This window comes from Pseudophryne corroboree, chromosome 2 (genome assembly GCF_028390025.1).
Source record: "Pseudophryne corroboree isolate aPseCor3 chromosome 2, aPseCor3.hap2, whole genome shotgun sequence".
NCBI lineage: Eukaryota > Metazoa > Chordata > Amphibia > Anura > Myobatrachidae > Pseudophryne > Pseudophryne corroboree.
Window position 1 is genome coordinate 238,510,508 of NC_086445.1, and position 25,987 is coordinate 238,536,494.

The 25,987-nt window shown below is 48.4% G+C and overlaps 1 protein-coding gene across 6 annotated transcripts in view; it reads left to right on the top strand.

Moving 5' to 3' along the window:
• BAZ2A (bromodomain adjacent to zinc finger domain 2A) overlaps positions 1-25,987 on the top strand; it is a 441,771-nt gene that overhangs the window by 123,263 nt on the left and 292,521 nt on the right. For 3 of the 6 annotated variants that reach the window (XR_010211400.1, XM_063952543.1, XM_063952547.1), the window contains exon 1: positions 5,396-5,419. The exons of 2 other annotated variants lie outside the window; for them this stretch is intronic. Coding sequence is in view for 2 of the 4 variants with exons in the window: in XM_063952543.1 (XP_063808613.1) it covers positions 5,404-5,419 (16 nt within the window). In the remaining 2 variants the exon portion in view is untranslated. Of the gene's footprint in view, positions 1-5,395; positions 5,420-5,666; positions 5,750-25,987 lie in introns of those variants that run through there. One more of the 6 variants, XM_063952544.1, reaches the window with a different exon arrangement.

A 25,987-nucleotide genomic window follows, 5' to 3' on the forward strand; every position in this document is an offset into this window, starting at 1 on the left:
AGGGACAAGGGTATCCCTCCTGTGGTGGTTGCAGAGTGCTCATCTTCTAGAGGACCGCAGATTCGGCATTCAGGACTGGGTCCTGGTGACCACGGATGCCAGCCTGCGAGGCTGGGGAGCAGTCACACAGGGAAGGAATATCCAGGGCTTATGGTCAAGCCTGGAGACATCACTTCACATAAATATCCTGAAGCTAAGGGCCATTTACAATGCTCTAAGCTTAGCAAGACCTCTGCTTCAAGGTCAGCCGGTGTTGATCCAGTCGGACAACATTATGGCAGTCACCCACGTAAACAGACAGGGTGCCACAAGAAGCAGGAGGGCAATGGCAGAAGCTGCAAGGATTCTTCGCTGGGCGAAAAACCATGTGATAGCACTGTCAGCAGTTTTCATTCCGGGAGTGGACAACTGGGAAGCAGATTTCCTCAGCACGACCTCCACCCGGGAGAGTAGGGACTTCACCCAGAAGTCTTCCACATGATTATAAACCGTTGGGAAAAACTCGACAGGTATTGCGCCAGGTCAAGGGACCCTCAGGCAATAGCTGTAGATGCTCTGGTAACACCGTGGGTGTACCAATCAGTGTATGGTTTCCCTCCTCTGCCTCTCATACCCAAGGTACTGAGATTGATAAGATGGAGAGGAGTAAGCACTATATTAGTGGCTCCGGATTGGCCAAGAAGGACTTGGTAACCGGAACTTCAAGAGATGCTCACGGAGGATCCGTGGCCTCTACCTCTAAGAAGGGACCTGCTTCAGCGGGGACCTTGTCTGTTCCACGACTTGCCGCGGCTGCTTTGACGGCATGGCGGTTGAACGCCGGATCCTGAAGAAAAAAGGCATTCCGCAGTGATCGCGCTGAGCCCCCAAAAAAGTGGGTCCCAGGGACCCCTCACTTTTAAAAATTGGGGTCCTACCGGTTCTGTTCTGGGTCCCATCCGAATTAAGGTTTTTATTAATATTAATCTTATTTGGACACTACAGAAGTGTTGCAAGGTGGAGGCATGGGGTGACAGTGCTGCTGGGCTGTGTAGCATGCAGGACACTCTGCCCCAGAGCTTTAACTAGATATTTTGGTGCCCTTTGGCAGAAAGTGAATTGGAGCTCCACCTCCCAGATCTGAAACCACAGGTGGTGCGCGCCGCAGGCGCGCCGCAAAAATTTAGGTGCATGGCTTCATGGGGAAGGGGCGTGACCACATAATAGTGCCAATTCACATTACACCACACTGTAGTGCCGCTTATACACACTGCGCCAGGTAGAGCACGCCGTTACACACACTGCGCCAGGTAGAGCACGCCGTTACACACACTGCGCCAGGTAGAGCACGCCGTTACACACACTGCGCCAGGTAGAGCACGCCGTTACACACACTGCGCCAGGTAGAGCACGCCGTTACACACACTGCGCCAGGTAGAGCACGCCGTTACACACACTGCGCCAGGTAGAGCACGCCGTTACACACACCGCCAGGTAGAGCACGCCGTTACACACACTGCGCCAGGTAGAGCACGCCGTTACACACACTGCGCCAGGTAGAGCACGCCGTTACACACACTGCGCCAGGTAGAGCACGCCGTTACACACACTGCGCCAGGTAGAGCACGCCGTTACACACACTGCGCCAGGTAGAGCACGCCGTTACACACACTGCGCCAGGTAGAGCACGCCGTTACACACACACTGCGCCAGGTAGAGCACGCCGTTACACACACTGCGCCAGGTAGAGCACGCCGTTACACACACTGCGCCAGGTAGAGCACGCCGTTACACACACTGCGCCAGGTAGAGCAATCCGTTATACACATTGCGCCAGGTAGAGCGCGCCGTTATACACATTGCGCCAGGTAGAGCACGCCGTTATACACATTGCGCCAGGTAGAGCACGCCGTTATACACATTGCGCCAGGTAGAGCACGCCGTTATACACATTGCGCCAGGTAGAGCACGCCGTTATACACATTGCGCCAGGTAGAGCACGCCGTTATACACATTGCGCCAGGTAGAGCATGCCGTTATACACATTGCGCCAGGTAGAGCACGCCGTTATACACATTGCGCCAGGTAGAGCACGTACCTTCCGCACCACCAGGGCCCTGTGCTGTCACCGCTGTTTCAGTCAGGTAAAAGAAGTGAGAAGAATTTTGAGGGGGGGGGCGGGCACCTCGGGAACTGGCTCCCCTGTCACAGGCCCGCTAGCTGGGCGTCCGTAGGGATGCTGGGGACACCTGATGGTAATGGTGCAGCCCGCTCTTCTCACGGCAGCAGTATGGTGGCAGAGCACGGCAGGGGCTGGAGGTGAGGTTCCTGGCCGGTCACCGCTGCTCTCCTTCACACAGATCGCGGGAGAGCACACTGGAGGCAGCCGAGAGGGAGGCAGATATCGGGTTGGGAGGGAGCTGCAGTTCACGGTCTTGGCGAGTCACCGCCCGCCCGCAGCACAGCAGCCGCAGAGCCGTCTTCACTCTCTGCCTGGCCCCCGTGTGAAGCCACTGCATGTGACCAGGAGGGGGAGGGGGCACCACCAGACTGCCAGTGGTAAGGCTCCACCTCCGCTCTGTACGGGCAAGAAGCGCCGTCGCCGTCAATTTACAAGGAGTTGGCTGCAGTGGAGCGCGTCCCCGGGGACCCTCACATTTTTGAAAAGTGAGTCCCCGCCTTCAGATCCGGGTAAAATACGCGCTATAGCGCGTATTTGCGAACACTGATTCCGGTTGAAGTCATCCCTATCCTGATCAAGGCCGGGAAGGATGTAACCGCAAAACATTATCACCGCATTTGGCGAAAATATGTTGCGTGGTGCGAGGCCAGTAAGGCTCGACGGAGGAAATTCAACTGGGTCGATTCCTACATTTCCTGCAAACAGGAGTATCTATGGGCCTGAAATTGGGGTCCATTAAGGTTCAAATTTCGGCTCTGTCGATTTTCTTCCAAAAAAAAAAAAAAGAACTAGCTTCAGTCCCTGAAGTTCAGACGTTTGTTAAAGGGGTACTGCATATACAGACTCCTTTTGTGCCTTCAGTGGCACTTTGGGATCTCAAGGTGGTTTTTGGGTTCCAAAAGTCACATTGGTTTGACCCACTTAAATCTGTGGAGTTAAAATATCTCACAGAAAAAGTGGTCATGCTGTTCGCTATGGCCTGGGCCAGGCGCGTGTCAGAATTGGTGGCTTTATCCTGTAAAAGCCCTTATCTGAGTTTCCATTCGGACAGGGCGGAATTGAGGACTCGTCCTCAGTTTCTCCCTAAGGTGGTTTCAGCGTTCACCTGAACCAAACCTATTGTGGTGCCTGCGGCTACTAGGGACTTGGAGGACTCCAAGTTGCTAGACGTTGTCAGGACCCGGAAAATATATGTTTCCAGGACGGCTGGAGTCAGGAAATCTGACTCGCTGTTTATCCTGTATGCACCCAACTAGCTGGGTGCTCCTGCTTCTAAGCAGACTATTGCTCGTTGGATTTGTAGTACAATTCAGCTTGCACATTCTGTGGCAGGCCTGCCACAGCCACAAAAAAAAAAAAAAAAATCTGTAAATGCCCACTCCACAAGGAAGGTGGGCTCATCTTGGGCAGCTGCCAAGGGGTCTCGGCTTTACAACTTTGCCGAGCAGTTACTTGGTCAGGAGCAAATACGTTTGTAAAATTCTACAAATTTGATACCCTGGCTGAGGAGGACCGGGAGTTCTCTCATTGGGTGCTGCAGAGTTATCCGCACTCTCCCGCCCGTTTTGGGAGCTTTGGTATAATCCCCATGGTCCTTACGGAGTTCCCAGCATCCACTAGGACGTCAGAGAAAATAAGAATTTACTTACCGATAATTCTATTTCTCGTAGTCCGTAGTGGATGCTGGGCGCCCATCCCAAGTGCGGATTGTCTGCAATACTGGTACATAATTATTGTTACCAAAAAAATTCGGGTTATTGCTGTAGTGAGCCATCTTTTCTAGAGGCTCCTCTATTATCATGCTGTTAACTGGGTTCAGATCACAAGTTGTACAGTGTGATTGGTGTGGCTGGTATGAGTCTTACCCGGGATTCAAAATCCTTCCTTATTGTGTACGCTCGTCCGGGCACAGTATCCTAACTGAGGCTTGGAGGAGGGTCATAGGGGGAGGAGCCAGTGCACACCAGGTGATCCTAAAGCTTTCTTTAGATGTGCCCAGACTCCTGCGGAGCCGCTATTCCCCATGGTCCTTACGGAGTTCCCAGCATCCACTACGGACTACGAGAAATAGAATTATCGGTAAGTAAATTCTTATTTTTTCCTTGAGCTGTTTACACTGACGGCTGACCCGGAAATAACCAGGGTTTTCGGCTTGGTGTAAAAGAGGTATTAGTGACCATTTTCTTGTTTTGCTTATTTCTTTATGTACTCTGTAACTGGGCGCTGTGGGTTCCTTGTGGTGCAAAACAAATAAAGGTTAATAATTATATAGGATACACAGCCTTGTAATGGATGGCCCAAATTTTAGCGGGCACCTAGATGACCTTGTGGCAAATCCGGCCCTGATTGTACACATTGATCACAAAATTAATTTGTAAACAATACTTGCCGTTTTTCCTTCAGGGTTTAACAGAAAAAGATGCAGGGAGGCTACTAACTCATGAGCAAGCCACGTAAAGCTGCCCATGGCAGAAGCACCTGATCCTGAGATCTACGCCTGCGGCCCTGTTTTTCGGGGTGTGTACTACATATGCACACTGCAAGCACCAAGTTTGAAACGTCTGGGTTTTCTTTTATTGCTCCTCTCCCTCATGTCACATCAAGATCATACATACCTCGGTCCCTTTTTCTAGGTCACTAAGCTATATAATAGTGGGAGAGGTGCTCAAATGCGGTCCACAAGGCGCCCTCACAGTCCAGGTTTTAAGTTTATCCCTGCTTGGCCACAGGTGACTTAATAAGCACCTTAGCATCATTTAATTTAACCATCTGTGCTGAGCCATGGAAATACTTAAAACCAGGACTATCGGGGTACCTTGAGGACCGCTTTTGAGAACCTCTGCAATAGTGAAATTGGAATCCAAATTAATCCAGTAGTCTTTTGCGTGGTGTCGGAACAGACACAAATTCCAATTTTTCTCTCTCTCTATAGTTAATAAACAGTTCCCAGACTTACATTTCTAAAAAAAATAATAAACAATAAATTGTTATATACAGACACAACCCTTACAGTTTAGTGTGTGTGTGTGTGTGTATATATATATATATATATATATATATATATATATATAGTAAACGTTTGCATAGTTATGAGTTTACATATGCTAGGTTAGTCTACCCTATGTTCTGAACTTTTGCCGAAAATATATATTTTTATCTAAATAACTGCACCCCTAGCTAGGACCTGCAGATACACCTGTTGCTTGTGTGCAGGCACATGTAGTAGGTTCTGCCTGACTCATATGGATAAACAACCAGGTGAGTGCTAATCCTTCCAGGGCCACATCTCTGCTGGCAGCGGACACATGGACCCGTGTAGTGATGAGGGAAGGTAGTGGGGATCGGTGCGGGACAGTGCAGCACTATTGCAGTGGGGAAGAAGTTAGTGCAGAACAGTTGCTGCCTCTAGGACCCTGCGGCCTTCCCCAGCACTTCCTGCCTCGCTCTCATCACCCACACTCATCCCAACCTCCGCTGCCGCGGTCTCACCCTGCTACCTCCCCCAGGCTCGCAGGCCAGGCCGGGGACACCATGCGAGAGTAGGCCGCGACCAGCAGGACTTCCCCCCTCCTCTCCGGCAGGGTGCAGGTGAGTACCAGGTGCCGGGAAGCGGGGAGTGTAGGCCCAGCGACTGATCGGTCAGGGGCAGCGCCCGGTCTGCTCTCTTGTGTGGGCACTTCCATCAACTTCTTTATGTGCCCGGGATGGCAGTGATGTATGGCACACCGGCCGCCGTTACTGCCTGTGCTGTCCCACATAGTAACCTGCGTGGTGCACACAGGAGGGGCTGCTGTGCGTGTGCGTGCCCGGTAATAGCCCCTGTAGTAATAATGATGATGGTACATATGCTGTGTATGCTGATCTCCTGTTTAACAACAGACTAAAGGCCCGTGCTGAGATATAATGGCCTCCCTGTTATTACACACAATCACACGCTCATTAATATGGCAGCAGCACACTTGTACATTCAGCGGTGTGTGTGTGTGGTTATTAGTATTATTATTGTTTATATTTAGTATTTATGTTGTTGGGGTAGATTCTTTATTACCAAATAAAAAGTTGTGCCCTTATTTGTATATTGTTTATGGATCTTTGCTTACATTGGGCTCTGTGTGTGTTGTAACCAGTGAGCTCTCCCCATACAGAGATCCTGCCCCTCTGCTCTGATAATGCAGATCTCCATTTTATAGCTCTATAGTAATATGTCTAATCACATAAAGCCTGAAGAAGCAAATGAAAGCAGGGTGTTACATTTCAGTTCCTGTGACGTTCTCTTTTGTTGTACAAAGCTGTAGTTATTTATCTCCACACTGTGGGGTAGTTTTTAATATAGTTTTTCTTATTTATTAATATTTGTGTAGCATGCTGCACAGCAATTTACAATTGGGAACAAACACAGTTTAATACTAGACTGCATGCTTTAGATAGACAAAGAGGTAACAGGGCCCTTCTTACCCTCTATAGGACCATAGAAGTTTGATATATGACAGGTTAAGCACCACTTATTGCATATTGGTTCACTGGCCGCATTATATAACTTTTTTTTAAAGTGAGTGCTATATGCTGCTTCCTCGGTTAAAACGTGACATCATTGCAGGAGAGACGTCTGTTATTTTCACTAATATTTGCTTATATAGTGCAAGTGTGGTGGTTACAGTTGGGGGCACTCTCAGTAACAGAACAAGACTGAGTATTAATAGAACACAGCATTAAGAGCTCCCCATTTGCAAGCTTACAGTGTGTAGGGAAATAGGAGTTGATATATGAAGTTGAGTGACACTTATTGCATACTTAATGCATGCATAATGGGTAAATATTCTCAGCAAAGCGCTGCGGAATATGTGTGGGCTATATAAATTACAGTTTACAAATAAATATTGGTCCTGTCTGGTAGCAATGGGATAATATGTTTAGTGGGGCAGTGTAATCCAGTCAACATCAATGGTTGTGTAGAGGTCAGTTTGCATCCAGTCCTCTTGCATTCCCTGCAACTCATGTTTTCAGTATTTCTCTCCATGGAAATAGCTAGGATGATTACTGACCCAGTCAATTAGAAACACGATTAAAGAAATCCTGAAAATGTGAACTGTTAGGAGTGCATGATGATCAGATTTGGTAAACAGTGGTGTAAAGGATGATAGACGGGTTGACCCATCTGCGGCGGCTAAGAAGGTGGTTCAGAGGTTTGCTAAACATGCCTGTGTGAGTTTTCAGGTAATGTTTGGAGGGGAAGCAAAAGTTTTATTGTACAAGATAGAGAACCTAATATATGTATCACATTATTTGTTGTCATAACGATATTTAATAAGATTAGGAGCCGATTCAATTGTTTTGGGTGTCTAATTTTCCCGTCTAAATGGGAATGTTTAGACGCTCAAATAGTTGTCACAATTAAATGTTTTGTCGCCCAAACAGACTAGGGTTTAGCCTGGTAAAGTGGCTAAACCTATCTAAAGTTCTGCTTTGGGTGTCCAAACTCCCATTTGGATGCCCAAAGTGCTGACTTAAGGCACATTTCTTCTCCTTCCTCAGGAGGCTGTGAGAAGAAATGTCATCCCCAAGGCTACCAGGCGCCTGAATGGAGCATTAATTGATATGCTTCGCCCCCCTTCCCCTCCCAGTGGGGAAAAACAATTGAATGGCAGATTGTTGTAGTGATTCCCAATGACCCTGGTTGACACTGCACATGCTCCCAAGAGTGGAACAACAAGGATCCAATGGAGATTTTGCATGTGTGCACAGACACTATACATTGGATATAAGTCAGTAGCTAGTCCTTTTCTCCAGGTCTATGCTGTCCTTTAGGAAGGTCATACATTTAATAATCTAATCTGTTTATATTCCCGTATGACAAGTTTTGCACAAAACCTTGTGCACCTATTCTATTTAACAGGTGGAAATATACTGTGAATCTGTTTGTGATGTACCCAGGTAGTGCATCTAGCAGTGATTCAGAAATCCTGGTTTAATATGTGTGTATATATGACTATGGTGGTCATTCCGAGTTGTTCGCTCGTTGACGTTTTTCGCAACGCAGCGATTAGGTGAAAAATGCGCATGGTACGCAGCGCGCATGGTACGCAGCGCGCATGCGCTAAGTAATTTAACACAAAATTTAGGAGATTTACACAAGCTCGAACAACTTTTTTTTTCAACGCTCGAGTGTTCGTAGTGTGATTGACAGGAAAGGGGTGTTTCTGGGCGGCAACTCAGCGTTTTCAGGGAGTGTGCTAAAAACCGCAGGCGTGCCAGGTAAAAACGCAAGAGTGGCTGGAGAAACGGGGGAGTGGCTGGCCGAACGCAGGGCTTGTTTGTGACGTCAAACCAGGAACTAAACGGACCGAGGTGATCGTAATCTAGGAGTAGGTCTGGAGCTACTCAGAAACTGCAAGGAATTATTTAGTAGCAGTTCTGCTAATCTTTCGTTCGCACTTCTGCTAAGCTAAGATACACTCCCAGAGGGCGGAGGCCTAGCGTTTGCAATGCTGCTAAAAGCAGCTAGCGAGCGAACAACACGGAATGAGGGCCAATGTCCCATAAATATATACTCGATATTCTCTGTGGATAGAGGGAACTCTCCAGACATATACTATACTGAACAGCCATAACATTAGCGTACACTGCCTAATATTGTGTCGGTCCCACTCATGATGCCATAACAGCTCTGATCCATCGAGGCATGGACTCCACAAGACCCTTGAAGTTGTCCTGTGGTATTGGGCACCAAGACCTTAGCAGCAAATCTGTTAAGTCCTGTAAGTTACAAGGTGGCGCCTACATGGATCAGACTTTTTTCTGCATGTTCCTAAAACAATCCTGAACAATATTTGCAGTGTGGCAGGGCACATTATTCTGCTGAAAGAGAACACTGTCATTAGGGAATACAGTTGCCATGAAGGGGTGTGTTTGCAAAATTGTTTAGGCAGGAGGTATAGGGGGTACACACGTAACGATGTGTGCTTAAATTCTAAGCAATCTGACTAGATTGCTTAGAAAAGAAGCACACATTGTTCCATGTGTATGCCCCATAGCGTTATTGCTGGTTCTAGATTGGCCTGCATGCAGGCACAATCTAGTCAGATCGCTCACTTTACCGCTGGGTGAAGTGAGCACCCCTCGCCTCGCTCAGCACACATTGCGCTGTGTGCTGAGCGTTCTGTGATAGATCACTAAGCACACATCTCCGCGTGTGTACCCCCCTTATGGATCAAAGGAACATGCACATGAATTCCAGAACCCAAGCTTTCCCAGCAGAACATTGCTCCTAACTTTTTCAGCAATTTGTGCTACAGTAGTTCTTCTGTGGAATTTGACCAGATGGACTAACCCTTGCTCCCTATGAGCATCAGTAAGCCTTGTTGCCGGTTCACCGGTTGTCCTTCCTTGGACCGTTTTTGATGAGTACTAACCACTGTATACTGGGAACACCCAACAAGACCTGCTGTTTTGCAGATGCTCTGACCCAGTTGTTCAGCCATCACAATTTGGTCTTTTTCAAAGTTGTTCAGATCTTTACGCCTGCAGATTTTTCCTGCTTCCAAAAAGACTGTTCTCTTGCTGCTTAATATATCACACCCTTTTGACAGGTGCCACCTGTCAGTGGTTGCAGTCTTGAAAAAGGATGCTCAGCCATCCTGAAACATCGGAAAAATGTTTCTGCCGGCGGGCGAGACCTTCATTTCAACTCAATACTCCGGGGGTGGCAAGCTGAAATGCGCAAAAAGTGACCCGTTTGGGTGCCCAAACCTGACTTTTCGCATTGTGCCTATCCGTTTAGTCGGGTTTTGCCATTTTACGCAGCTAAACCCGACTGATACGCAAAAAAGTATTTTGTGTTCATTTGTGTATGCTCAAACTCTTTTTGAATGTTATACTTGGCTTTGGCACTTTCAACGATTTGTAATTTCAACATGTTTGAAATTAGAGAGCGGATAATTGGGAAGAAAGCGTTAAATTTATGATAAATATTTACTACTTTTTTTTATTTTGTTGCACCATCTGTAGCATTTGCTTTAGAAAATACACTATTTTTTTTATATGAAAACAGCATTCTCGAAAACAATGTGTGAAATTTGTTAGCAACTGTTTTAGATGTTTTTTGACCCACAAACGTTTATTGCATCTCAGAAGTTTACTGTATACCAAAACTGTAAACTACCACAAGGGGGAGCTGAGGGGGATGAGGTGAGGAACATATGAAGCGGGAGGTTAAGAGTGCAGAGCTGGTCCTAGGGGAGCCCGCGGTAATTAGCCACATATTGTAGGGACTGGAGCTGGGTGCACGGAGGAGGAGGGCCTTGGAGGTGGGCAGAGGAGGACTTTGGGGAGGAAGTAGGTGGTGCAGCTGGAAATGGGATTATCTTTGTCCTGACACTGCCCATAGTAACCCTAGATGTCGGCCCTAGATCAGAGGTTTTCAGACGCAGTCCTCAAAGCACCCCAATGGTCCAGGTTTTAAGTATATCCATGGCTCAGCACAGATGGTTAAATCAAATTGACTGAGGTACTAATTTCTGATGCTAGGTAGTCCACAGACCTTCTTATCGAGGGTTTAGAGCTTGCTGACCGCTGTAGCTCTACATACACATATAGTGTAAGCATCATTGTGTGTAACCAGTTATTAAATAACATTTTCTACAAATAGGCAGTTTTTTAATTACTAATTTCTGCAGCGGGGTACACTGGTATTCCACAGGGAATGTAGACTAGGATCTTGATCCGAGGCACCAACAGGCTAAAAGCTTTGACTGTTCCCAAGATGCTCAGCGCCGCCTCCTCTATAACCCCGCCTCCGTGCACAGGAGCTCCGTTTGAAAGTTGGTGCCTGCAGTGCAGGCAGCTAACAGGCAGGGCTGTTCCAGCAGCCCTAAGAAGAGCTATTTTAAAAATGATAGAAGACTTCAAGGGCTGCAGCAGGGGCACTCTAGTGCTAGATATCATTCTGATATCTCCTCCCCCAGCGGCGCTGTATACTCCCGCGTCCCTGGTTGCCGGGTACTTAAAGCTGAGGCTCCGGTTCTTCACCCAGGGCACACACACTAACCGAAGTTCTCCGGGATCACGTGGCCGCACTCAGGGAGGAGGTAAGAGGGTCCCCCAGGCGGGACCCGCTGGAAATCCGATCTGCCGCGGCTATTAGGAGGCGGACCGCGCGTGCTGGCGTGGACACTGTAGCAGTACAGGAACCCCACTAGACCACCAGGGCAGGGGCACAGGTCGGATTAGGCTATAATCCATTTTATTAAGGCCTGCAGCACCCGGTGGTGAAGTCCAGCAAGGGGATAAGGCTCTGACCTGTAGCCCCTCCCTCAGCCCCTGGGCGCCATTTAGATTAAATGTTCCCGCCCTGGAGCTGCATCTCTCTCCCTCACTCCCTGTCAGCGTTTGGCTGCTGCGCTGATTCTGGGACTGCTGGGTGATGCCTCCTCTGTAAAGCCGCCTGCATCATCAGCGCTGTGCATTTACAGGACACTTAAGTATTGTACATGTCGTTTAGACAGTGTTGGTTAAGAACAAGTGCATACTTCAGGGTTATTTAGTACAAGTGCCCTGTGATATTCATCCAGTTTTTACTGTGCATTGATATATCTGTTTATATACATAGCTTTACTCAGTAATAGTATTTCTATTCCAGTACAGTTTAATTGTCATAATTCCTGCATTGTACATGTGACTGTCTGTGTGTGCATATAGCTGCTGGGTGATCTCTACTCCGTGTATCTCACTCCTACTGCTAGCCCTATATTCTGTAACCTGAGGGGGCTCCGTGCATCAGGGTTATTAGATAATATAGGTATTTCACAGGATATACGTATTTTGTATTTTTCTCTGTATTTTTCAGTCACATTTTACCTTAGAAATCCTCTGTTTGTGCTGTCATACTGCACGGGGGGTTTGTGTTAGGTATTATTTCTCTTACGTCCTAGAGCATGCTGGGGACTCCGTAAGGGCCATGGGGTATAGACCGGCTCTGCAGGAGATATGGGCACTCTAAAGACTTTAGATGGGTGTGCACTGGCTCCTCCCTCTGCCCCTCCTCCAGACCTCAGTTAGATCCTGTGCCCAGAGGAGACTGGATGCACTGCAGGGGAGCTCTACTGAGTTTCTCTGAAAATACTTTTGTTAGGTTTTTTATTTTCAGGGAGCACTGCTGGCAACAGGCTCCCTGCATCGTGGGACTGAGGGGAGAGAAGCAGACCTACTTAACTGATGGGCTCTACTGGACACCATTAGCTCCAGAGGGTCGGAACACAGGTGTCGTCCTCGCTGTTCGTCCTGGAGCCGCGCCGCCTTCCTCCTCACAGAGCCGGAAGATAGAAGCCGGGTGAGTATAAGAAGAAAGAAGACTTCACAGGCGGCAGAAGACTTCAGATCTTCACTGAGGTACCGCGCAGCGGTAACGCTGCGCGCCATTGCTCCCACACTCACACACACAGAAGGCACTGTAATGGTGCAGGGCGCAGGGGATGGGCGCCCTGGGCAGCAATAATAACCTCAAGGGACACTGGCTAGCATGTTAGATACTGCGGATTCAGTATATTAGAAAACCCCCGCCAGTATAAAGAATTTGAGCGGGACTGAAGCCCGCCGTCGAGGGGGCGGAGCTTGATCCTCCAGCACTAACCAGCGCAATTTTCTCCACAGCACGCTGCAGAGAAGCTGCTCCCCGGACTCTCCCCTGCTGAGCAAGTACAGAGGGCAAAAACTAGGGGGGGGGGGGCACATTTAATTGGCGCAGTAAGTGTATTATTTATCTATAAAAGCGCTGTACAGACTAGGATTTTGGTCCAGTGGCGCTGGGTGTGTGCTGGCATACTCTCTCTCTGTCTCTCCAAAGGGCCTTATTGGGGGGCTGTCCCCATATTTGTATATCCCAGTGTGTGTGGGGGTGTCAGTACGTGTGTGTCGGCATGTCTGAAGCGGAAGGCTCGTCTAGGGAGGAGGCAGAGCAGATGATTGTGGTGTCTCCGTCGGCACCGCCGACACCTGATTGGTTGGGAATGTGGAATGTGTTAAATGCAAATGTGACTTTATTACATAAAAGATTGGACAAAACAGAGTCCATGGAAATAGCAGGGAGTCAATCCATGGCTTTGACTGTGGCACAAGGCCCTTCGGGGTCTCATAAACATCCCCTTTCCCAGGTAGCAAACACTGATACCGACACGGATTCTGACTCCAGTGTCGACTATGATGATGCAAGGTTAAACCCACGGGTGGCCAAGAGTATCCATTATATGATTATTGCAATAAAGGATGTTTTACATATCACAGAAGACCCCTCTGTCCCTGACACGAGGGTCTGCATGTTTAAGGAAAAGAAACCTGAGGTAAAGTTTCCCCCATTTCATGAGCTGAACGCCTTATTTGAAAAAGCTTGGGAAACTCCAGACAAGAAACTGCAGATTCCCAAGAGAATTATTATGGCGTATCCTTTCCCCTCACAGGACAGGTTACGGTGGGAATCCTCGCCCACGGTGGACAAGGCTTTGACGCGCTTGTCCAAAAAAGTGGCGCTACCGTCTCCGGACACGGCAGCCCTCAAGTATCCTGCTGATCGCAGACAGGAAACTACCTTAAAATCGATCTATACACATACGGGTGCCTTGCTCAGACCGGCAGTAGCGTCGGCATGGGTGGGTAGCGCAATTGCAGCATGGGCAGATAACTTATCATCTGACATTGACACCCTAGATAAGGATAGCATTTTATTGACCTTGGGTCACATTACAGACGCAGCGTTGTATATGAGAGAGGCTGCGAGAGACATTGGGCTGTTGGGTTCAAGAGCCAATGCCATGGCAATTTCTGCTAGACGGTCCCTGTGGACCCGCCAATGGACGGGTGATGCTGATTCAAAGAGACATATGGAAACTTTACCTTACAAGTGTGAGGTTTTATTTGGCAAGGGCCTCGCTGACCTTGTTTCCACAGCTACCGCGGGTAAGTCTTCTTTTTTGCCTTATGTTCCCCCACAGCAAAAGAAAACTCAATATCAGATGCAGTCCTTTCGGTCGCATAAGTCCAGAAGAGGTCGGGGCTCTTCCTTCCTCGCCAGAGGTAAGGGTAGAGGGAAAAGAACGCCTGCTACGGCTAGTTCCCAGGAACAAAAGTCCTCCCCGGCTTCTACGAAATCCACTGCATGACGCTGGGGCTCCACTGAGGGAGTCCGCGCCGGTGGGGGCACGTCTTCGACTCTTCAATCAGGTCTGGGTTCAGTCGGATTTGGATCCTTGGGAGATCGAAATTGTATCCCAAGGATACAAACTGGAATTCGAAGAAGTGCCTCCTCGCCGATTTTTCAAATCGGCTTTGCCAGCTTCTCCCCCAGAGAGGGAAATAGTTTCAGCTGCCATACAAAAGCTGTGTCAACAGCAAGTGATTATCAAAGTTCCCCTAATGCAACAGGGGAAAGGGTACTATTCAACCCTATTTGTGGTCCCGAAGCCGGATGGCTCGGTCAGACCCATTCTGAATCTAAAATCCCTGAACCTGTATTTGAAAAAGTTAAAATTCAAGATGGAATCTCTCCGGGCAGTGATCTCCAGCCTGGAAGGGGGGGATTTTATGGTATCACTAGACATAAAGGATGCATACCTTCATGTCCCCATTTATCCCCCTCATCAGGCGTACCTGAGATTCGCTGTACAGGACTGTCATTACCAGTTTCAGACGTTGCCGTTTGGGCTGTCCACGGCCCCGAGGATTTTCACCAAGGTAATGGCGGAAATTATGGTGCTCTTGCGCAGGCAAGGAGTCACAATTATCCCATACTTGGACAATCTCCTGATAAAAGCGAGATCGAGAGATCAATTGCTTAAAAGCGTGTCGCTCTCCCTGAGAGTGCTGCAGCAACACGGCTGGATCCTAAATCTACCAAAGTCGCAGTTGATTCCAACGACTCGGCTATAATTTTTAGGCATGATTCTGGACACGGAAAAAAAGCGGGTTTTTCTCCCATCGGAAAAAGCCCAGGAACTCCAGAACATGGTCAGAGACCTGCTAAAACCAAAAAGTGTGTTAGTTCCAAGTGGTCGGGGTCCCATCTACAAATACATCAGAAATTAAGCCTGTCCCCCAGGGCCAGGGTGTCTCTCCTGTGGTGGCTTCAGAGTGCTCACCTTCTAGAGGGTCGCAGGTTCGGCATTCAAGACTGGGTTCTAGTGACCACGGACGCGAGCCTCCGAGGATGGGGGGCAGTCACACAAGGAAGACATTTTCAGGGACTATGGTCAAGCGGAGAATCTTCTTCGAGACCTACACGTTCTGATTCAATCAGACAACGTCATAGCCGTGGCTCATGTAAACAGCCAGGGCGGGATAAGGAGCAGAGTGGCAATGGCGGAAGCCACCAGGATTCTTCGCTGGGCTGAAAATCACGTAAGCGCTCTGTCAGCAGTCTTCATTCCGGGAGTGGACAACTGGGAAGCAGACTTCCTCAACAGACACGATCTCCATCCGGGAGAGTGGGGTCTTCATCAAGAAGTTTTTGCAGAGATAACAAGTCGTTGGGGACTTCCTCAAATAGACATGATGGCATCATGCCTCAACAAGAAGCTTCGGATGTATTGTTCCAGGTCAAGGGATCCTCAGGCAGTAGCGGTGGACGCCCTGGTGACACCATGGGTGTTTCTGTCGGTCTATGTGTTCCCTCCTTTGCCGCTCAACTCAAAAATATTGAGAATCATAAGACGAAAAAGAGTACAGACAATACTCATTGTTCCGGATTGGCCTCGAAGGGCCTGGTATTCAGATCTTCAGGAAATGCTCACAGAAGATCCGTGGCCTCTTCCTCCCAGGGGGAGGACCTGTTGCAGCAGGGGCCCTGCGTGTTCCAAGACTTACCGCGGTTACGTTTGACGGCATGGCGATTGAACAGCAAATCCTAGCTAGGAAAGGTATTCCGGGGGAAGTCATCCCTACTCTGATAAAAGCTAGGAAGGAGGTGACGGCGAAACATTATCACCGTATCTGGAGGAAATATGTATCTTGGTGTGAAGCCAAGAATGCTACTACGGAAGTTTTTCACCTGGGCCGTTTTCTCCACTTTCTACAGACAGGAGTGGATATGGGCCTAAAGTTAGGCTCCATTAAGGGGCAGATTTCAGCCCCATCAATATTCTTTCAGAAGGAATTGGCTTCTCTCCCAGAAGTCCAGACTTTTGTAAAGGGAGTGCTGCACATCCAGCCTCCTTTTGTGCCCCCAGTGGCACCATGGGACCTTAACGTGGTTTTACAGTTCCTTAAATCACACTGGTTTGAACCTCTTCAAACGGTTGAATTAAAATTTCTCACTTGGAAAATGGTCATGTTGCTGGCCTTGGCATCTGCAAGGCGGGTGTCCGAATTAGCGGCTTTGTCTCACAAGAGCCCCTATCTGATTTTCCATGTGGATCGAGCAGAGTTGAGAACTCGTCCTCAATTTCTACCTAAGGTGGTTTCGTCGTTTCATATGAACCAACCTATTGTGGTGCCTATGGCTACGAGTGACTTGGAGGATTCCAAGTCCCTTGATGTAGTCAGGGCCTTAAAAATTTATGTAGCCAGGACGGCTCGAGTTCGGAAAACAGAGGCACTGTTTGTCCTGTATGCGGCCAACAAAGTTGGCACTCCTGCTTCTAAGCAGACTATTGCTCGCTGGATCTGTAACACGATTAAGCAGGCTCATTCTACGGCTGGATTGCCGTTACCAAATTCGGTAAAGGCCCATTCCACTAGGAAGGTGGGCTCTTCTTGGGCGGCTGCCCGAGGCGTCTCGGCTTTACAGCTTTGCCGAGCAGCTACTTGGTCGGGTTCAAACACTTTTGCAAAAATCTACAAGTTTGATACCATGGCTGAGGAAGACCTCATGTTTGCTCAATCGGTGCTGCAGAGTCATCCGCACTCTCCCGCCCGGTCTGGAGCTTTGGTATAATCCCCATGGTCCTTACGGAGTCCCCAGCATCCTCTAGGACGTAAGAGAAATCTTTTTCCTCTAGTCCGTAGAGGATGCTGGGCGCCCGTCCCAGGGCGGACTAATTTCTGCAAGGCTTGTATATAGTTGTTTCTTACATAAGGGTTATGTTACAGTTTAGATCAGTCTTTGGCTGATGCTGTTTTGTTCATACTGTTAACTGGTTTCGCATATTCCATGTTGTACGGTGTGGGCTGGTATGTATCTTGCCCTTAGATTAATAAAAATCCTTTCCTCGTACTATCCGTCTCCTCTGGGCACAGTTCTTTAAATGAGGTCTGGAGGAGGGGCATAGAGGGAGGAGCCAGTTCACACCCATCTAAAGTCTTTAGAGTGCCCATGTCTCCTGCGGAGCCCGTCTAAACCCCATGGTCCTTACGGAGTCCCCAGCATCCTCTACGGACTAGGAGAAAAAGATTTACCGGTAGGTTTAAACTGTGTCGCCCGTGGTTTACGCTTTCATATTATGTCCGCTACAGGGTTCGATGGGTCTGGGGCTGATTTCGCCGTGTGCGGTTATGATGTCCCAGATGCATTTAAGGATAACATGGCTGCGGAGGGTTCAGGTTTTGGGGCTTTGTAACAATGGGGGCACATCAGGGCCCGCCTTGGTCTGCCTTTTCTAATTTACTGACTACGCTGGTAACTAGACTTGCACCCCCTATGGGACCTCCTGTTCCTTATCAGCCTTATATGGTCCCTGCGGTTAATCCACCATGGACAGATGCTCTGTCCACTCAGTTACAGCACTTGAATAACTATTTGGATAAACATATTCCTAACCCTCGCCCGCCTAAGACTAAACTTAAGAAGTTCTCTAAGCGGGCTGTTACTTCCTCTCAATCCACGCATGTTCCAGATACCTCATCCAATGAAGATGGCGTGTATACTGACCCCACAGACTCTGATCATGACGTTTCTGATGGGGAATCTGTCTCACAGGTGGATGTTCCTGATCTATTAGAGGCTATCGGGCTCATTCTTCAGACTAATAATACAAATAAATAGACAGTTCCTGCGCACTGAAGAAAGTATATGACACTCCTTATTCGATGTCTCGTAAATAAAACTACAAATAAATCCTTCTAATTTTAAAGGATAAAGTCTTATGGGGGATATATTCTTCCCAACACTTTTTCCCAAACAGAAATCTCTTAGTTTGGGCCTGGATTGTCCAATATAGAGTCTATGAATCAAACAGTCAAAAATGTGATGAATTTCTTATCTGGTCTCCTCCCGAAAGTTTCAAACACTGGAAAAATCCTTGTAATAAGTCGTCCCCACCATTTGTAGTTTCTATCAAGGTCCTCAATCAAGGTACATGTAAGACAAATAATGGGGAATCATAGTGCAGACTTATACAAATTTATTCTTACAGTGATATTTTTCCAAATAAAATGCGTACCCAAAATGACCTTCCAGGAAGGCACAGTAAATAGCATACAGGGGTATTTATGAAGCCCCCCCTATTGAGCTGTACCTTCACCAAATCCTGGGCAGCAGACAGCACCTGGATTTTTCCAGTGTTTGAAACTTTCGGGAGGAGACCAGATAAGAAATTCTTACATGTACCTTGATTGAGGACCTTGATAGAAACTACAAATGGTGGGGACGACTTATTACAAGGATTTTTCCAGTGTTTGAAACTTTCGGGAGGAGACCAGATAAGAAATTCATCACATTTTTGACTGTTTGATTCATAGACTCTATATTGGACAATCCAGGCCCAAACTAAGAGATTTCTGTTTGGGAAAAAGTGTTGGGAAGAATATATCCCCCATAAGACTTTATCCTTTAAAATTAGAAGGATTTATTTGTAGTTTTATTTACGAGACATCGAATAAGGAGTGTCATATACTTTCTTCAGTGCGCAGGAACTGTCTATTTATTTGTATTATTATTCTGTGATTGGTGTAGTCACCCTTAGTTCCAGCAGCCAGTTCACCAGCAAGGAGCGCAGGTGGTAATCTTGTTTTTTCTTCATTCTTCAGACTGATGATGATCCTGAGCCTGCTACTACATCTAAGAAACCGGACAGGTTCAAACGTCAAATGGTTACTAAGGGGTATATTCAATTGAAGTCGAAAGCTGCCGTCTGTCGAAAAGACGTCAGTTTCGACTTTTTTAGGTCGGAAGGGGTTCCGACCTATTCAATATAACCCCAAATTTTTCGACAAGTCAAGGAATTTGATTTGTCGAAAAGCACGTGGATCGGCGGAATAGCTGCCGCACCATGTGCTTGTGTCAAACATTTTCGACCATCTCAATTCGACTTTAAAAAAAGTCGAAGTGAGACGGGGAGAGCAGTGCCGGAGAATGTCACAACAGTGTCCACCCGGCTCCAGCAAGTGAGACCTCTCTTGCTGGAGCTGGGTGGACGCTGCCGTGAGCGGCGGCTGTGATGCAGGGACGGGGAGAGTCGGGGTGGGGGGGGGGGGGGGGGGGAGCCACGGGCAGACAGGGGAGAGCAGTGCTACAGCAGCGGCTATATAGCCGCTGCTGTAGTGCTGCTCTCCCCCGTCAGCCCGCGGCTCTTCCCCGTCTCCCCTCCCACATCTCAATTCAACTTTTTTAAAAGTCGAATTGAGATGTCATTGAATAGGCCAGGTCGGATCCATTCCGACAAATGAATGTCGGAACGGATCCGACTTCAATTGAGTATACCCATAAATTGATTTTACCTCATTCTGACCACTTGGTTGACATACGTCAGGAATCCTGGGAGAACCCAGGAAAGAAATTCACCCCGCTAGCCCGCTATGCCCCTGTGGCAGAATTGAGTAAAAATTGAGAAACGCCACCGCCGGTGGATTCGCAAATCGCTCGGCTGGTGGTGTCATCTGCTCTGCCTGTCACTTCCGTCACTTCTCTCAAGGAGCCAACGGATAAGCGTGTGGAGGGCTGCTTAAAAGCTATCTATACCCCTGCAGTGGCTGCGCATAGGCCCACCATTGCGGCTACTTGGGCCGCAGAAACTATTGAGGCGTGGGCTCAGGAAATAGAGGCTGAGTTTCCGTCTAATTTTTCTGAACATGCCAGAAATTGTCTCTCTTATATTGTCACGGCATTTCATTACATTAAAGAAGCAGCTTCAGATGCAGGTGTTCTGGCGGCCAAGGCTGCTACGACATCCATTTTGGCTCGCCGTATTCTCTGGTTGCGGTCCTGGTCGGTGGACTTGGATTCTAAGAAAACCCTGGAGGTGCTCCTGTTTAAAGGAAACATCCTCTTTGGTGAGGATCTCGACAAGATTGTCGCTGACTTGGTGTCTGCTAAGACTGCATGTCTACCTATTACTACTACTTCGGCCCCGAACTCTAAGAATACTTCCTTTCGTTCCTTTCGCCCTCCGGGTAAAGCAAAGGGTCAGGCGTACCCGAAACAGTCTTGCACTTCCAAAACCACCAAAGCCCAAGCCTAAACGTGCCTGGGCTGCCCGTCAGACGGCTTCCAAATCTGACAAGCCTGCGGCATGACGGGGCGGGCCTCCCCCAGGGTTGGAAGTTCTGCAGTGCCCACAGCGTGGCTGCTTGGTGAGAGGGGTATATTCCACTCAGTGATCGCGGGAGGCTGGATGCCGCGTGTTGGTAAAAGGCAACTCTGCCAGAAGTGCGGTGTCCGTGCAGTGCCTCTACAGGGTACGGTACTGCTGTGGCTTCCCGTTCGGCAGTTGCGGGAGGCTAGTTGGCCGCATGCTGTGAGGAAGCGGCTTACGGCTGTCACAGTGCAGATCTTTTACCAACACGCGGCATCCAGCCTCCCGCGATCACTGAACGGAATATATCCCTCTCACCAAGCAGACTTTCAACCGAGGACGCTCGGTTGTACCAGCCCACATGAGAGGTATTTTAAGAGCGTAACACACTCAGCCTATCTCCAATACGGCAATTATATTGTATCACGGAACTGCAACATTTCTATACTGCTAATTAGTGGCAAACTGTACAGTACCCATTCAATTTGATTGTGGACTCATACTTATCCATTATTTACTATCCCTATTCAGAGTACAATCAGTGCTATATGGTCTCTTGCTGCTACTCAGTCACTATTATTGGTAGATAAGTCTTGCCTTTATACCATCAGGGTGCAAAGCAATATAATCTCACGGTATATAACTAAGTTTTACTAATCATATTGTGTATACATGTTTTTATTTTCTTTGTTTAATAAACCCCTTTTTATACACGTCGTCTCTCTGTTATCATAATTTCTCTTACGTCCTAGAGGATGCTGGGGACTCCGTAAGGACCATGGGGAATAGACGGGCTCCGCAGGAGACATGGGCACTAAAAAGAACTTTAGATATGGGTGTGCACTGGCTCCTCCCTCTATGCCCCTCCTCCAGACCTCCGTTTAATACTGTGCCAAGAGGAGACTGGGTGCATTACAGGGAGCTCTCCTGAGTTTCCTGAAAGAAACAAATTTTGGCCCTCATTCTGAGTTGTTCGCTCGTTGCCGATTTTCGCTATATTGCGATTAGTCGCTTACTGCGCATGCGCAAGGTTCGCAGAGCGCATGCACTTAGTTATTTTACACAAAAGTTAGGTATTTTACTCGCGGCATTACGAGGATTTTTCATCGTTCTGGTGATCGTAGTGTGATTGACAGGAAGTGGGTGTTTCTGGGCGGAAATTGGCCGTTTTCTAGGAGTGTGCGAAAAAACGCTGGCGTTTCTGGGAAAAACGCGGGAGTGGCTGGAGAAACGGGGGAGTGTCTGGGCGAACGCTGGGTGTGTTTGTGACGTCAAACCAGGAACGAAACTGACTGAACTGATCACAATGGCTGAGTAAGTCTGGAGCTACTCAGAAACTGCTAAGAAATTTCTATTCGCAATTCTGCTAATCTTTCGTTCACAATTCTGCTAAGCTAAGATACACTCCCAGAGGGCGGCGGCTTAGCGTGTGCAATGCTGCTAAAAGCAGCTAGCGAGCGAACAACTCGGAATGAGGGCCTTTGTTAGGTTTTTTAATTTCAGGGAGCCTGCTGGCAACAGGCTCCCTGCATCGAGGGACTGAGGAGAGAGAAGCAGACCTACATAACTGCTAGGCTCTGCTTCTTAGGCTACTGGACACCATTAGCTCCAGAGGGAGTCAGAACGCAGGTCTCTCCTAGCTGTTCGTCCCGGAGCCGCGCCGCCGTTCTCCTCACAAAGCCGGAAGATAGAAGCCGGGTGAGTATGAGAAGAAAGAAGACTTCAGAGGCGGCAGAAGACTTTGGATCTTCACTGAGGTAAAGCGCAGCGGTAACGCTGCGCGCCATTGCTCCCGCACATCACACACACGGCAGGCACTGTAAGGGTGCAGGGCGAAGGGGGGGCGCCCTGGGCAGCAATTTAAACCTCTGGTCTGGCAAATCAGGACATATATGGGCTCTTCACTGTATATTTGAGATCCCCCGCCAGTTTTTAAAAGAAATCAAGCGGGACCGAAGCCCGCCGCTGAGGGGGCAGAGCTTGATCCTCAGCACTCACCAGCGCCATTTTCTCCACAGCACACCGCTGAGAAGCTGGCTCCGCGGGCTCTCCCCTGCTGAACACGGTGACAGAGGGTTTGAAAGAAGGGGGGGGGGGGGGGGGGCACATAATTTGGCGCAATGGTATTTATTTATATATATATATATATATATATATATATATATATATATATATATATATATTTATTAGTATTAAAAGCGCTATCTGGGTAATTTTTTTCCCTGGGTCATTGGCGCTGGGTGTGTGCTGGCATACTCTCTCTCTGTCTCTCCAAAGGGCCTTATGGGGGAACTATCTCCAGATAGAGAATTCCCTGATTGTGTGGTGTGTCGGTACGCGTGTGTCGGCATGTCTGAAGCGGAAGGCTCTTCTAGGGAGGAGGTGGAGCAAATGTGTGGTGTCTCCGTCGGCAACGCTGACACCTGACTGGTTGGATATGTGGAATGTTTTAAATGCAAATGTGAATTTATTGCACAAAAGGTTGGACAAAGCTGAGTCCGGGGAATGTACAAGGAGTTTAGCCCTGCCTTTCACTATGTCGCAGGGGCCTTCTGGGTCTCAAAAGCGCCCACTATCCCAAATAGTAGACACTGATACCGACACGGATTCTGACTCCAGTGTCGACTACGATGATGCAAAGTTGCAGCCAAAATTGGCTAAAAGTATTCATTATATGATCATTGCAATAAAAGGTGTTGAATATCACAGAGGACCCCTCTGTCCCTGACACGAGGGTGCACATGTATAAGGAAAAGAAACCTGAGGTAACTTTTCCCCCATCTCATGAGCTGAACGAATTATTTGAAAAGGCTTCGGAATCTCCAAACAAAAAACTGCAGATTCCCGAAAAGATTCTTATGGCGTATCCTTTCCCGACTAAGGACAGGATATGATGGGAATCCTCCCCGAGGGTGGATAAAGCGTTGACACGCTTATCCAAAAAGGTAGCGCTGCCATCTCAAGATACGGCAACCCTCAAGGATCCTGCTGATCGCAGGCAGGAGACTACCTTGAAGTCTATTTACACACATAATGGTACCTTACACAGACCAGCGATAGCGTCGGCTTGGGTTTGTAGCGCGGTAGCAGCGTGGACAGATACCTTATCTGCTGATATAGATACGCTGGATAAGGAAAACATTTTATTGACCCTGGGTCATATTAAAGATGCTGTCCTATATATGAGAGATGCTCAGAGAGACATTGGCCTACTGGGTTCCAGAGCCAACGCTATGGCGATTTCAGCTAGACGAGCCCTATGGACCCGACAATGGACGGGCGATGCCGACTCGAAGAGGTATATGGAGGTTTTACCTTACAAGGGTGAGCAATTGTTTGGGGAAGGTCTCTCAGACCTTGTTTCCACGGCTCCGGCAGGTAAATCAACTTTTTTGCCTTATGTTTCCTCACAGCCTAAGAAAACACCACATTATCAGATGCAGTCCTTTCGGTCGCATAAACCCAAGAGAGTGCAGGGATCTTCCTTTCTTGCCAGAGGTAAGGGCAAGGGGAAAAAGCTGCCAACCACAGCTAGTTCCCAGGAGCAGAAGTCCTCCCCGGCCTCTACAAAATCCACTGCATGACGCTGGGGCTCCGCTGAGGGAGTCCGCCCCAGTGGGGGCACGTCTTCGACTTTTCAGCCACGTCTGGGTTCACTCACAGGTGGATCCCTGGACAATAGAAATTGTTTCCCAGGGTTACAAGCTGGAATTCGAAGAGGTGCCTCCTCGCCGGTTTTTCAAATCGGCCCTACCGGTTCCTCCCCCAGAGAGGGAGATAGTGTTAAATGCAATTCAAAAATTGTGTCTTCAGCAAGTGGTGGTCAAAGTCCCCCTGCTGCAGCAGGGGATGGGGTATTACTCAACCCTGTTTGTAGTCCTGAAACTGGACGGTTCGGTCAGGCCCATTTTGAATTTAAAATCCTTAAACCTATACAGGTTCAGGTTCAAGATGGAGTCGCTCAGAGCGGTCATCGCCAGCCTGGAAGGGGGGGATTATATGGTGTACCTGGTCATAAAGGATGCATACCTTCATGTCCCCATATATTCGCCTCATCAGGCGTTCCTGAGGTTTGCTGTACAGGATTGTCATTACCAAGTTCAGACGTTGCCGTTTGGGCTTTCCACGGCCCCGAGAATTTCCACAATGGTAATGGCGGAAATGATGGTGCTCCTGCGCAAGCAGGGTGTCACAATTATCCCGTACTTGGACGATCTCTTAATAAAAGCGAGATCGAGAGAACAGTTACTGAACAGCGTATCACTCTCCCTGAGGGTGTTGCAACAGCACGGCTGGATTTTCAATATCCCGAAGTCACAGTTGGTTCCAACGACTCGTTTGCCTTTCTTAGGCATGGTTCTGGATACAGACCAGAAAAGGGTTTATCTTCCGACGGAAAAGGCCCAAGAACTCGTGTCTTTGGTCAAGGACCTATTGAAGCCAAAAAGGGTGTCGTGCATCACTGCACTCGAGTTCTGGGAAAGATGGTGGTGTCACGATCCGGGTATCTGGACGCCATTTCTTACCCATCAGATGCCTCCTAAGGCTGGCTCAGCGCTCCAGGACCGGATCCCATCTGTTATCCTAATGTTCACATTCCTGCATCCTCTCCTGTCTCTCTGAGACGCTGTCACAGTAACGCCTTATTACATCTGGCATGGCGTCTCCCGCGGCCTCCGCCGCCGTCCCTGAGCTTCTGCATGCAGAGTGTCAGAGTGGCGATTACGTCAGCCGCGGCCTCCGCTGTGTCCGCGTGGTTGGATGTGCACTTGTCAGCCTGGCGTCTTCTGTCTCCAGTGGCCGGCGCCGCCATTACTGTTTTCATTACCACATGGATTACAAACCAAACTTCCCTCCAAGTGTCTGCATGGGCGCAGCCATCTTGGATTCTGTCAGCTGATCATTTCCTCCAATCTGTTGTCAGTATTGTTAATCTGCATAATTGCCTAGCCAATCCCTTCCTTGCTGCAGGTATAAATACACTGTGCCTGAGCAAGGAAGGCGTCAGTGCTTTGGTTGTCAAACCTAGTTCCTGTTTGTCTCTCTCCTGTGATTGTCTTCCAGGTTCCAGCTCCTGTCTCAAGACTTCCACCATAGAGACCCGCACCAGCATTCCACCTGCGGTGTAGCCTGACTCTCCAATCCATTTTGGATTCATCTGTTTCCAGCTACAACATTACCTGCTTCCAGCTCAGCTTCCAGCAGAGTACAGCTTCCCTTAAAGGGCCGGTGTCCTTTCTACACTTTACCACTCTCCACCGGTATTATTATTTCTCCGCTCTCAAGTTCTACATTTCAGTTCATATTTCATCGCTCCCAAGTTCATTTATTATTTAACTGGTTCCAGCCAGTATCCACTCCGTGCTAACAACAGTCTGGTTCCAGCCAGTATCCACAG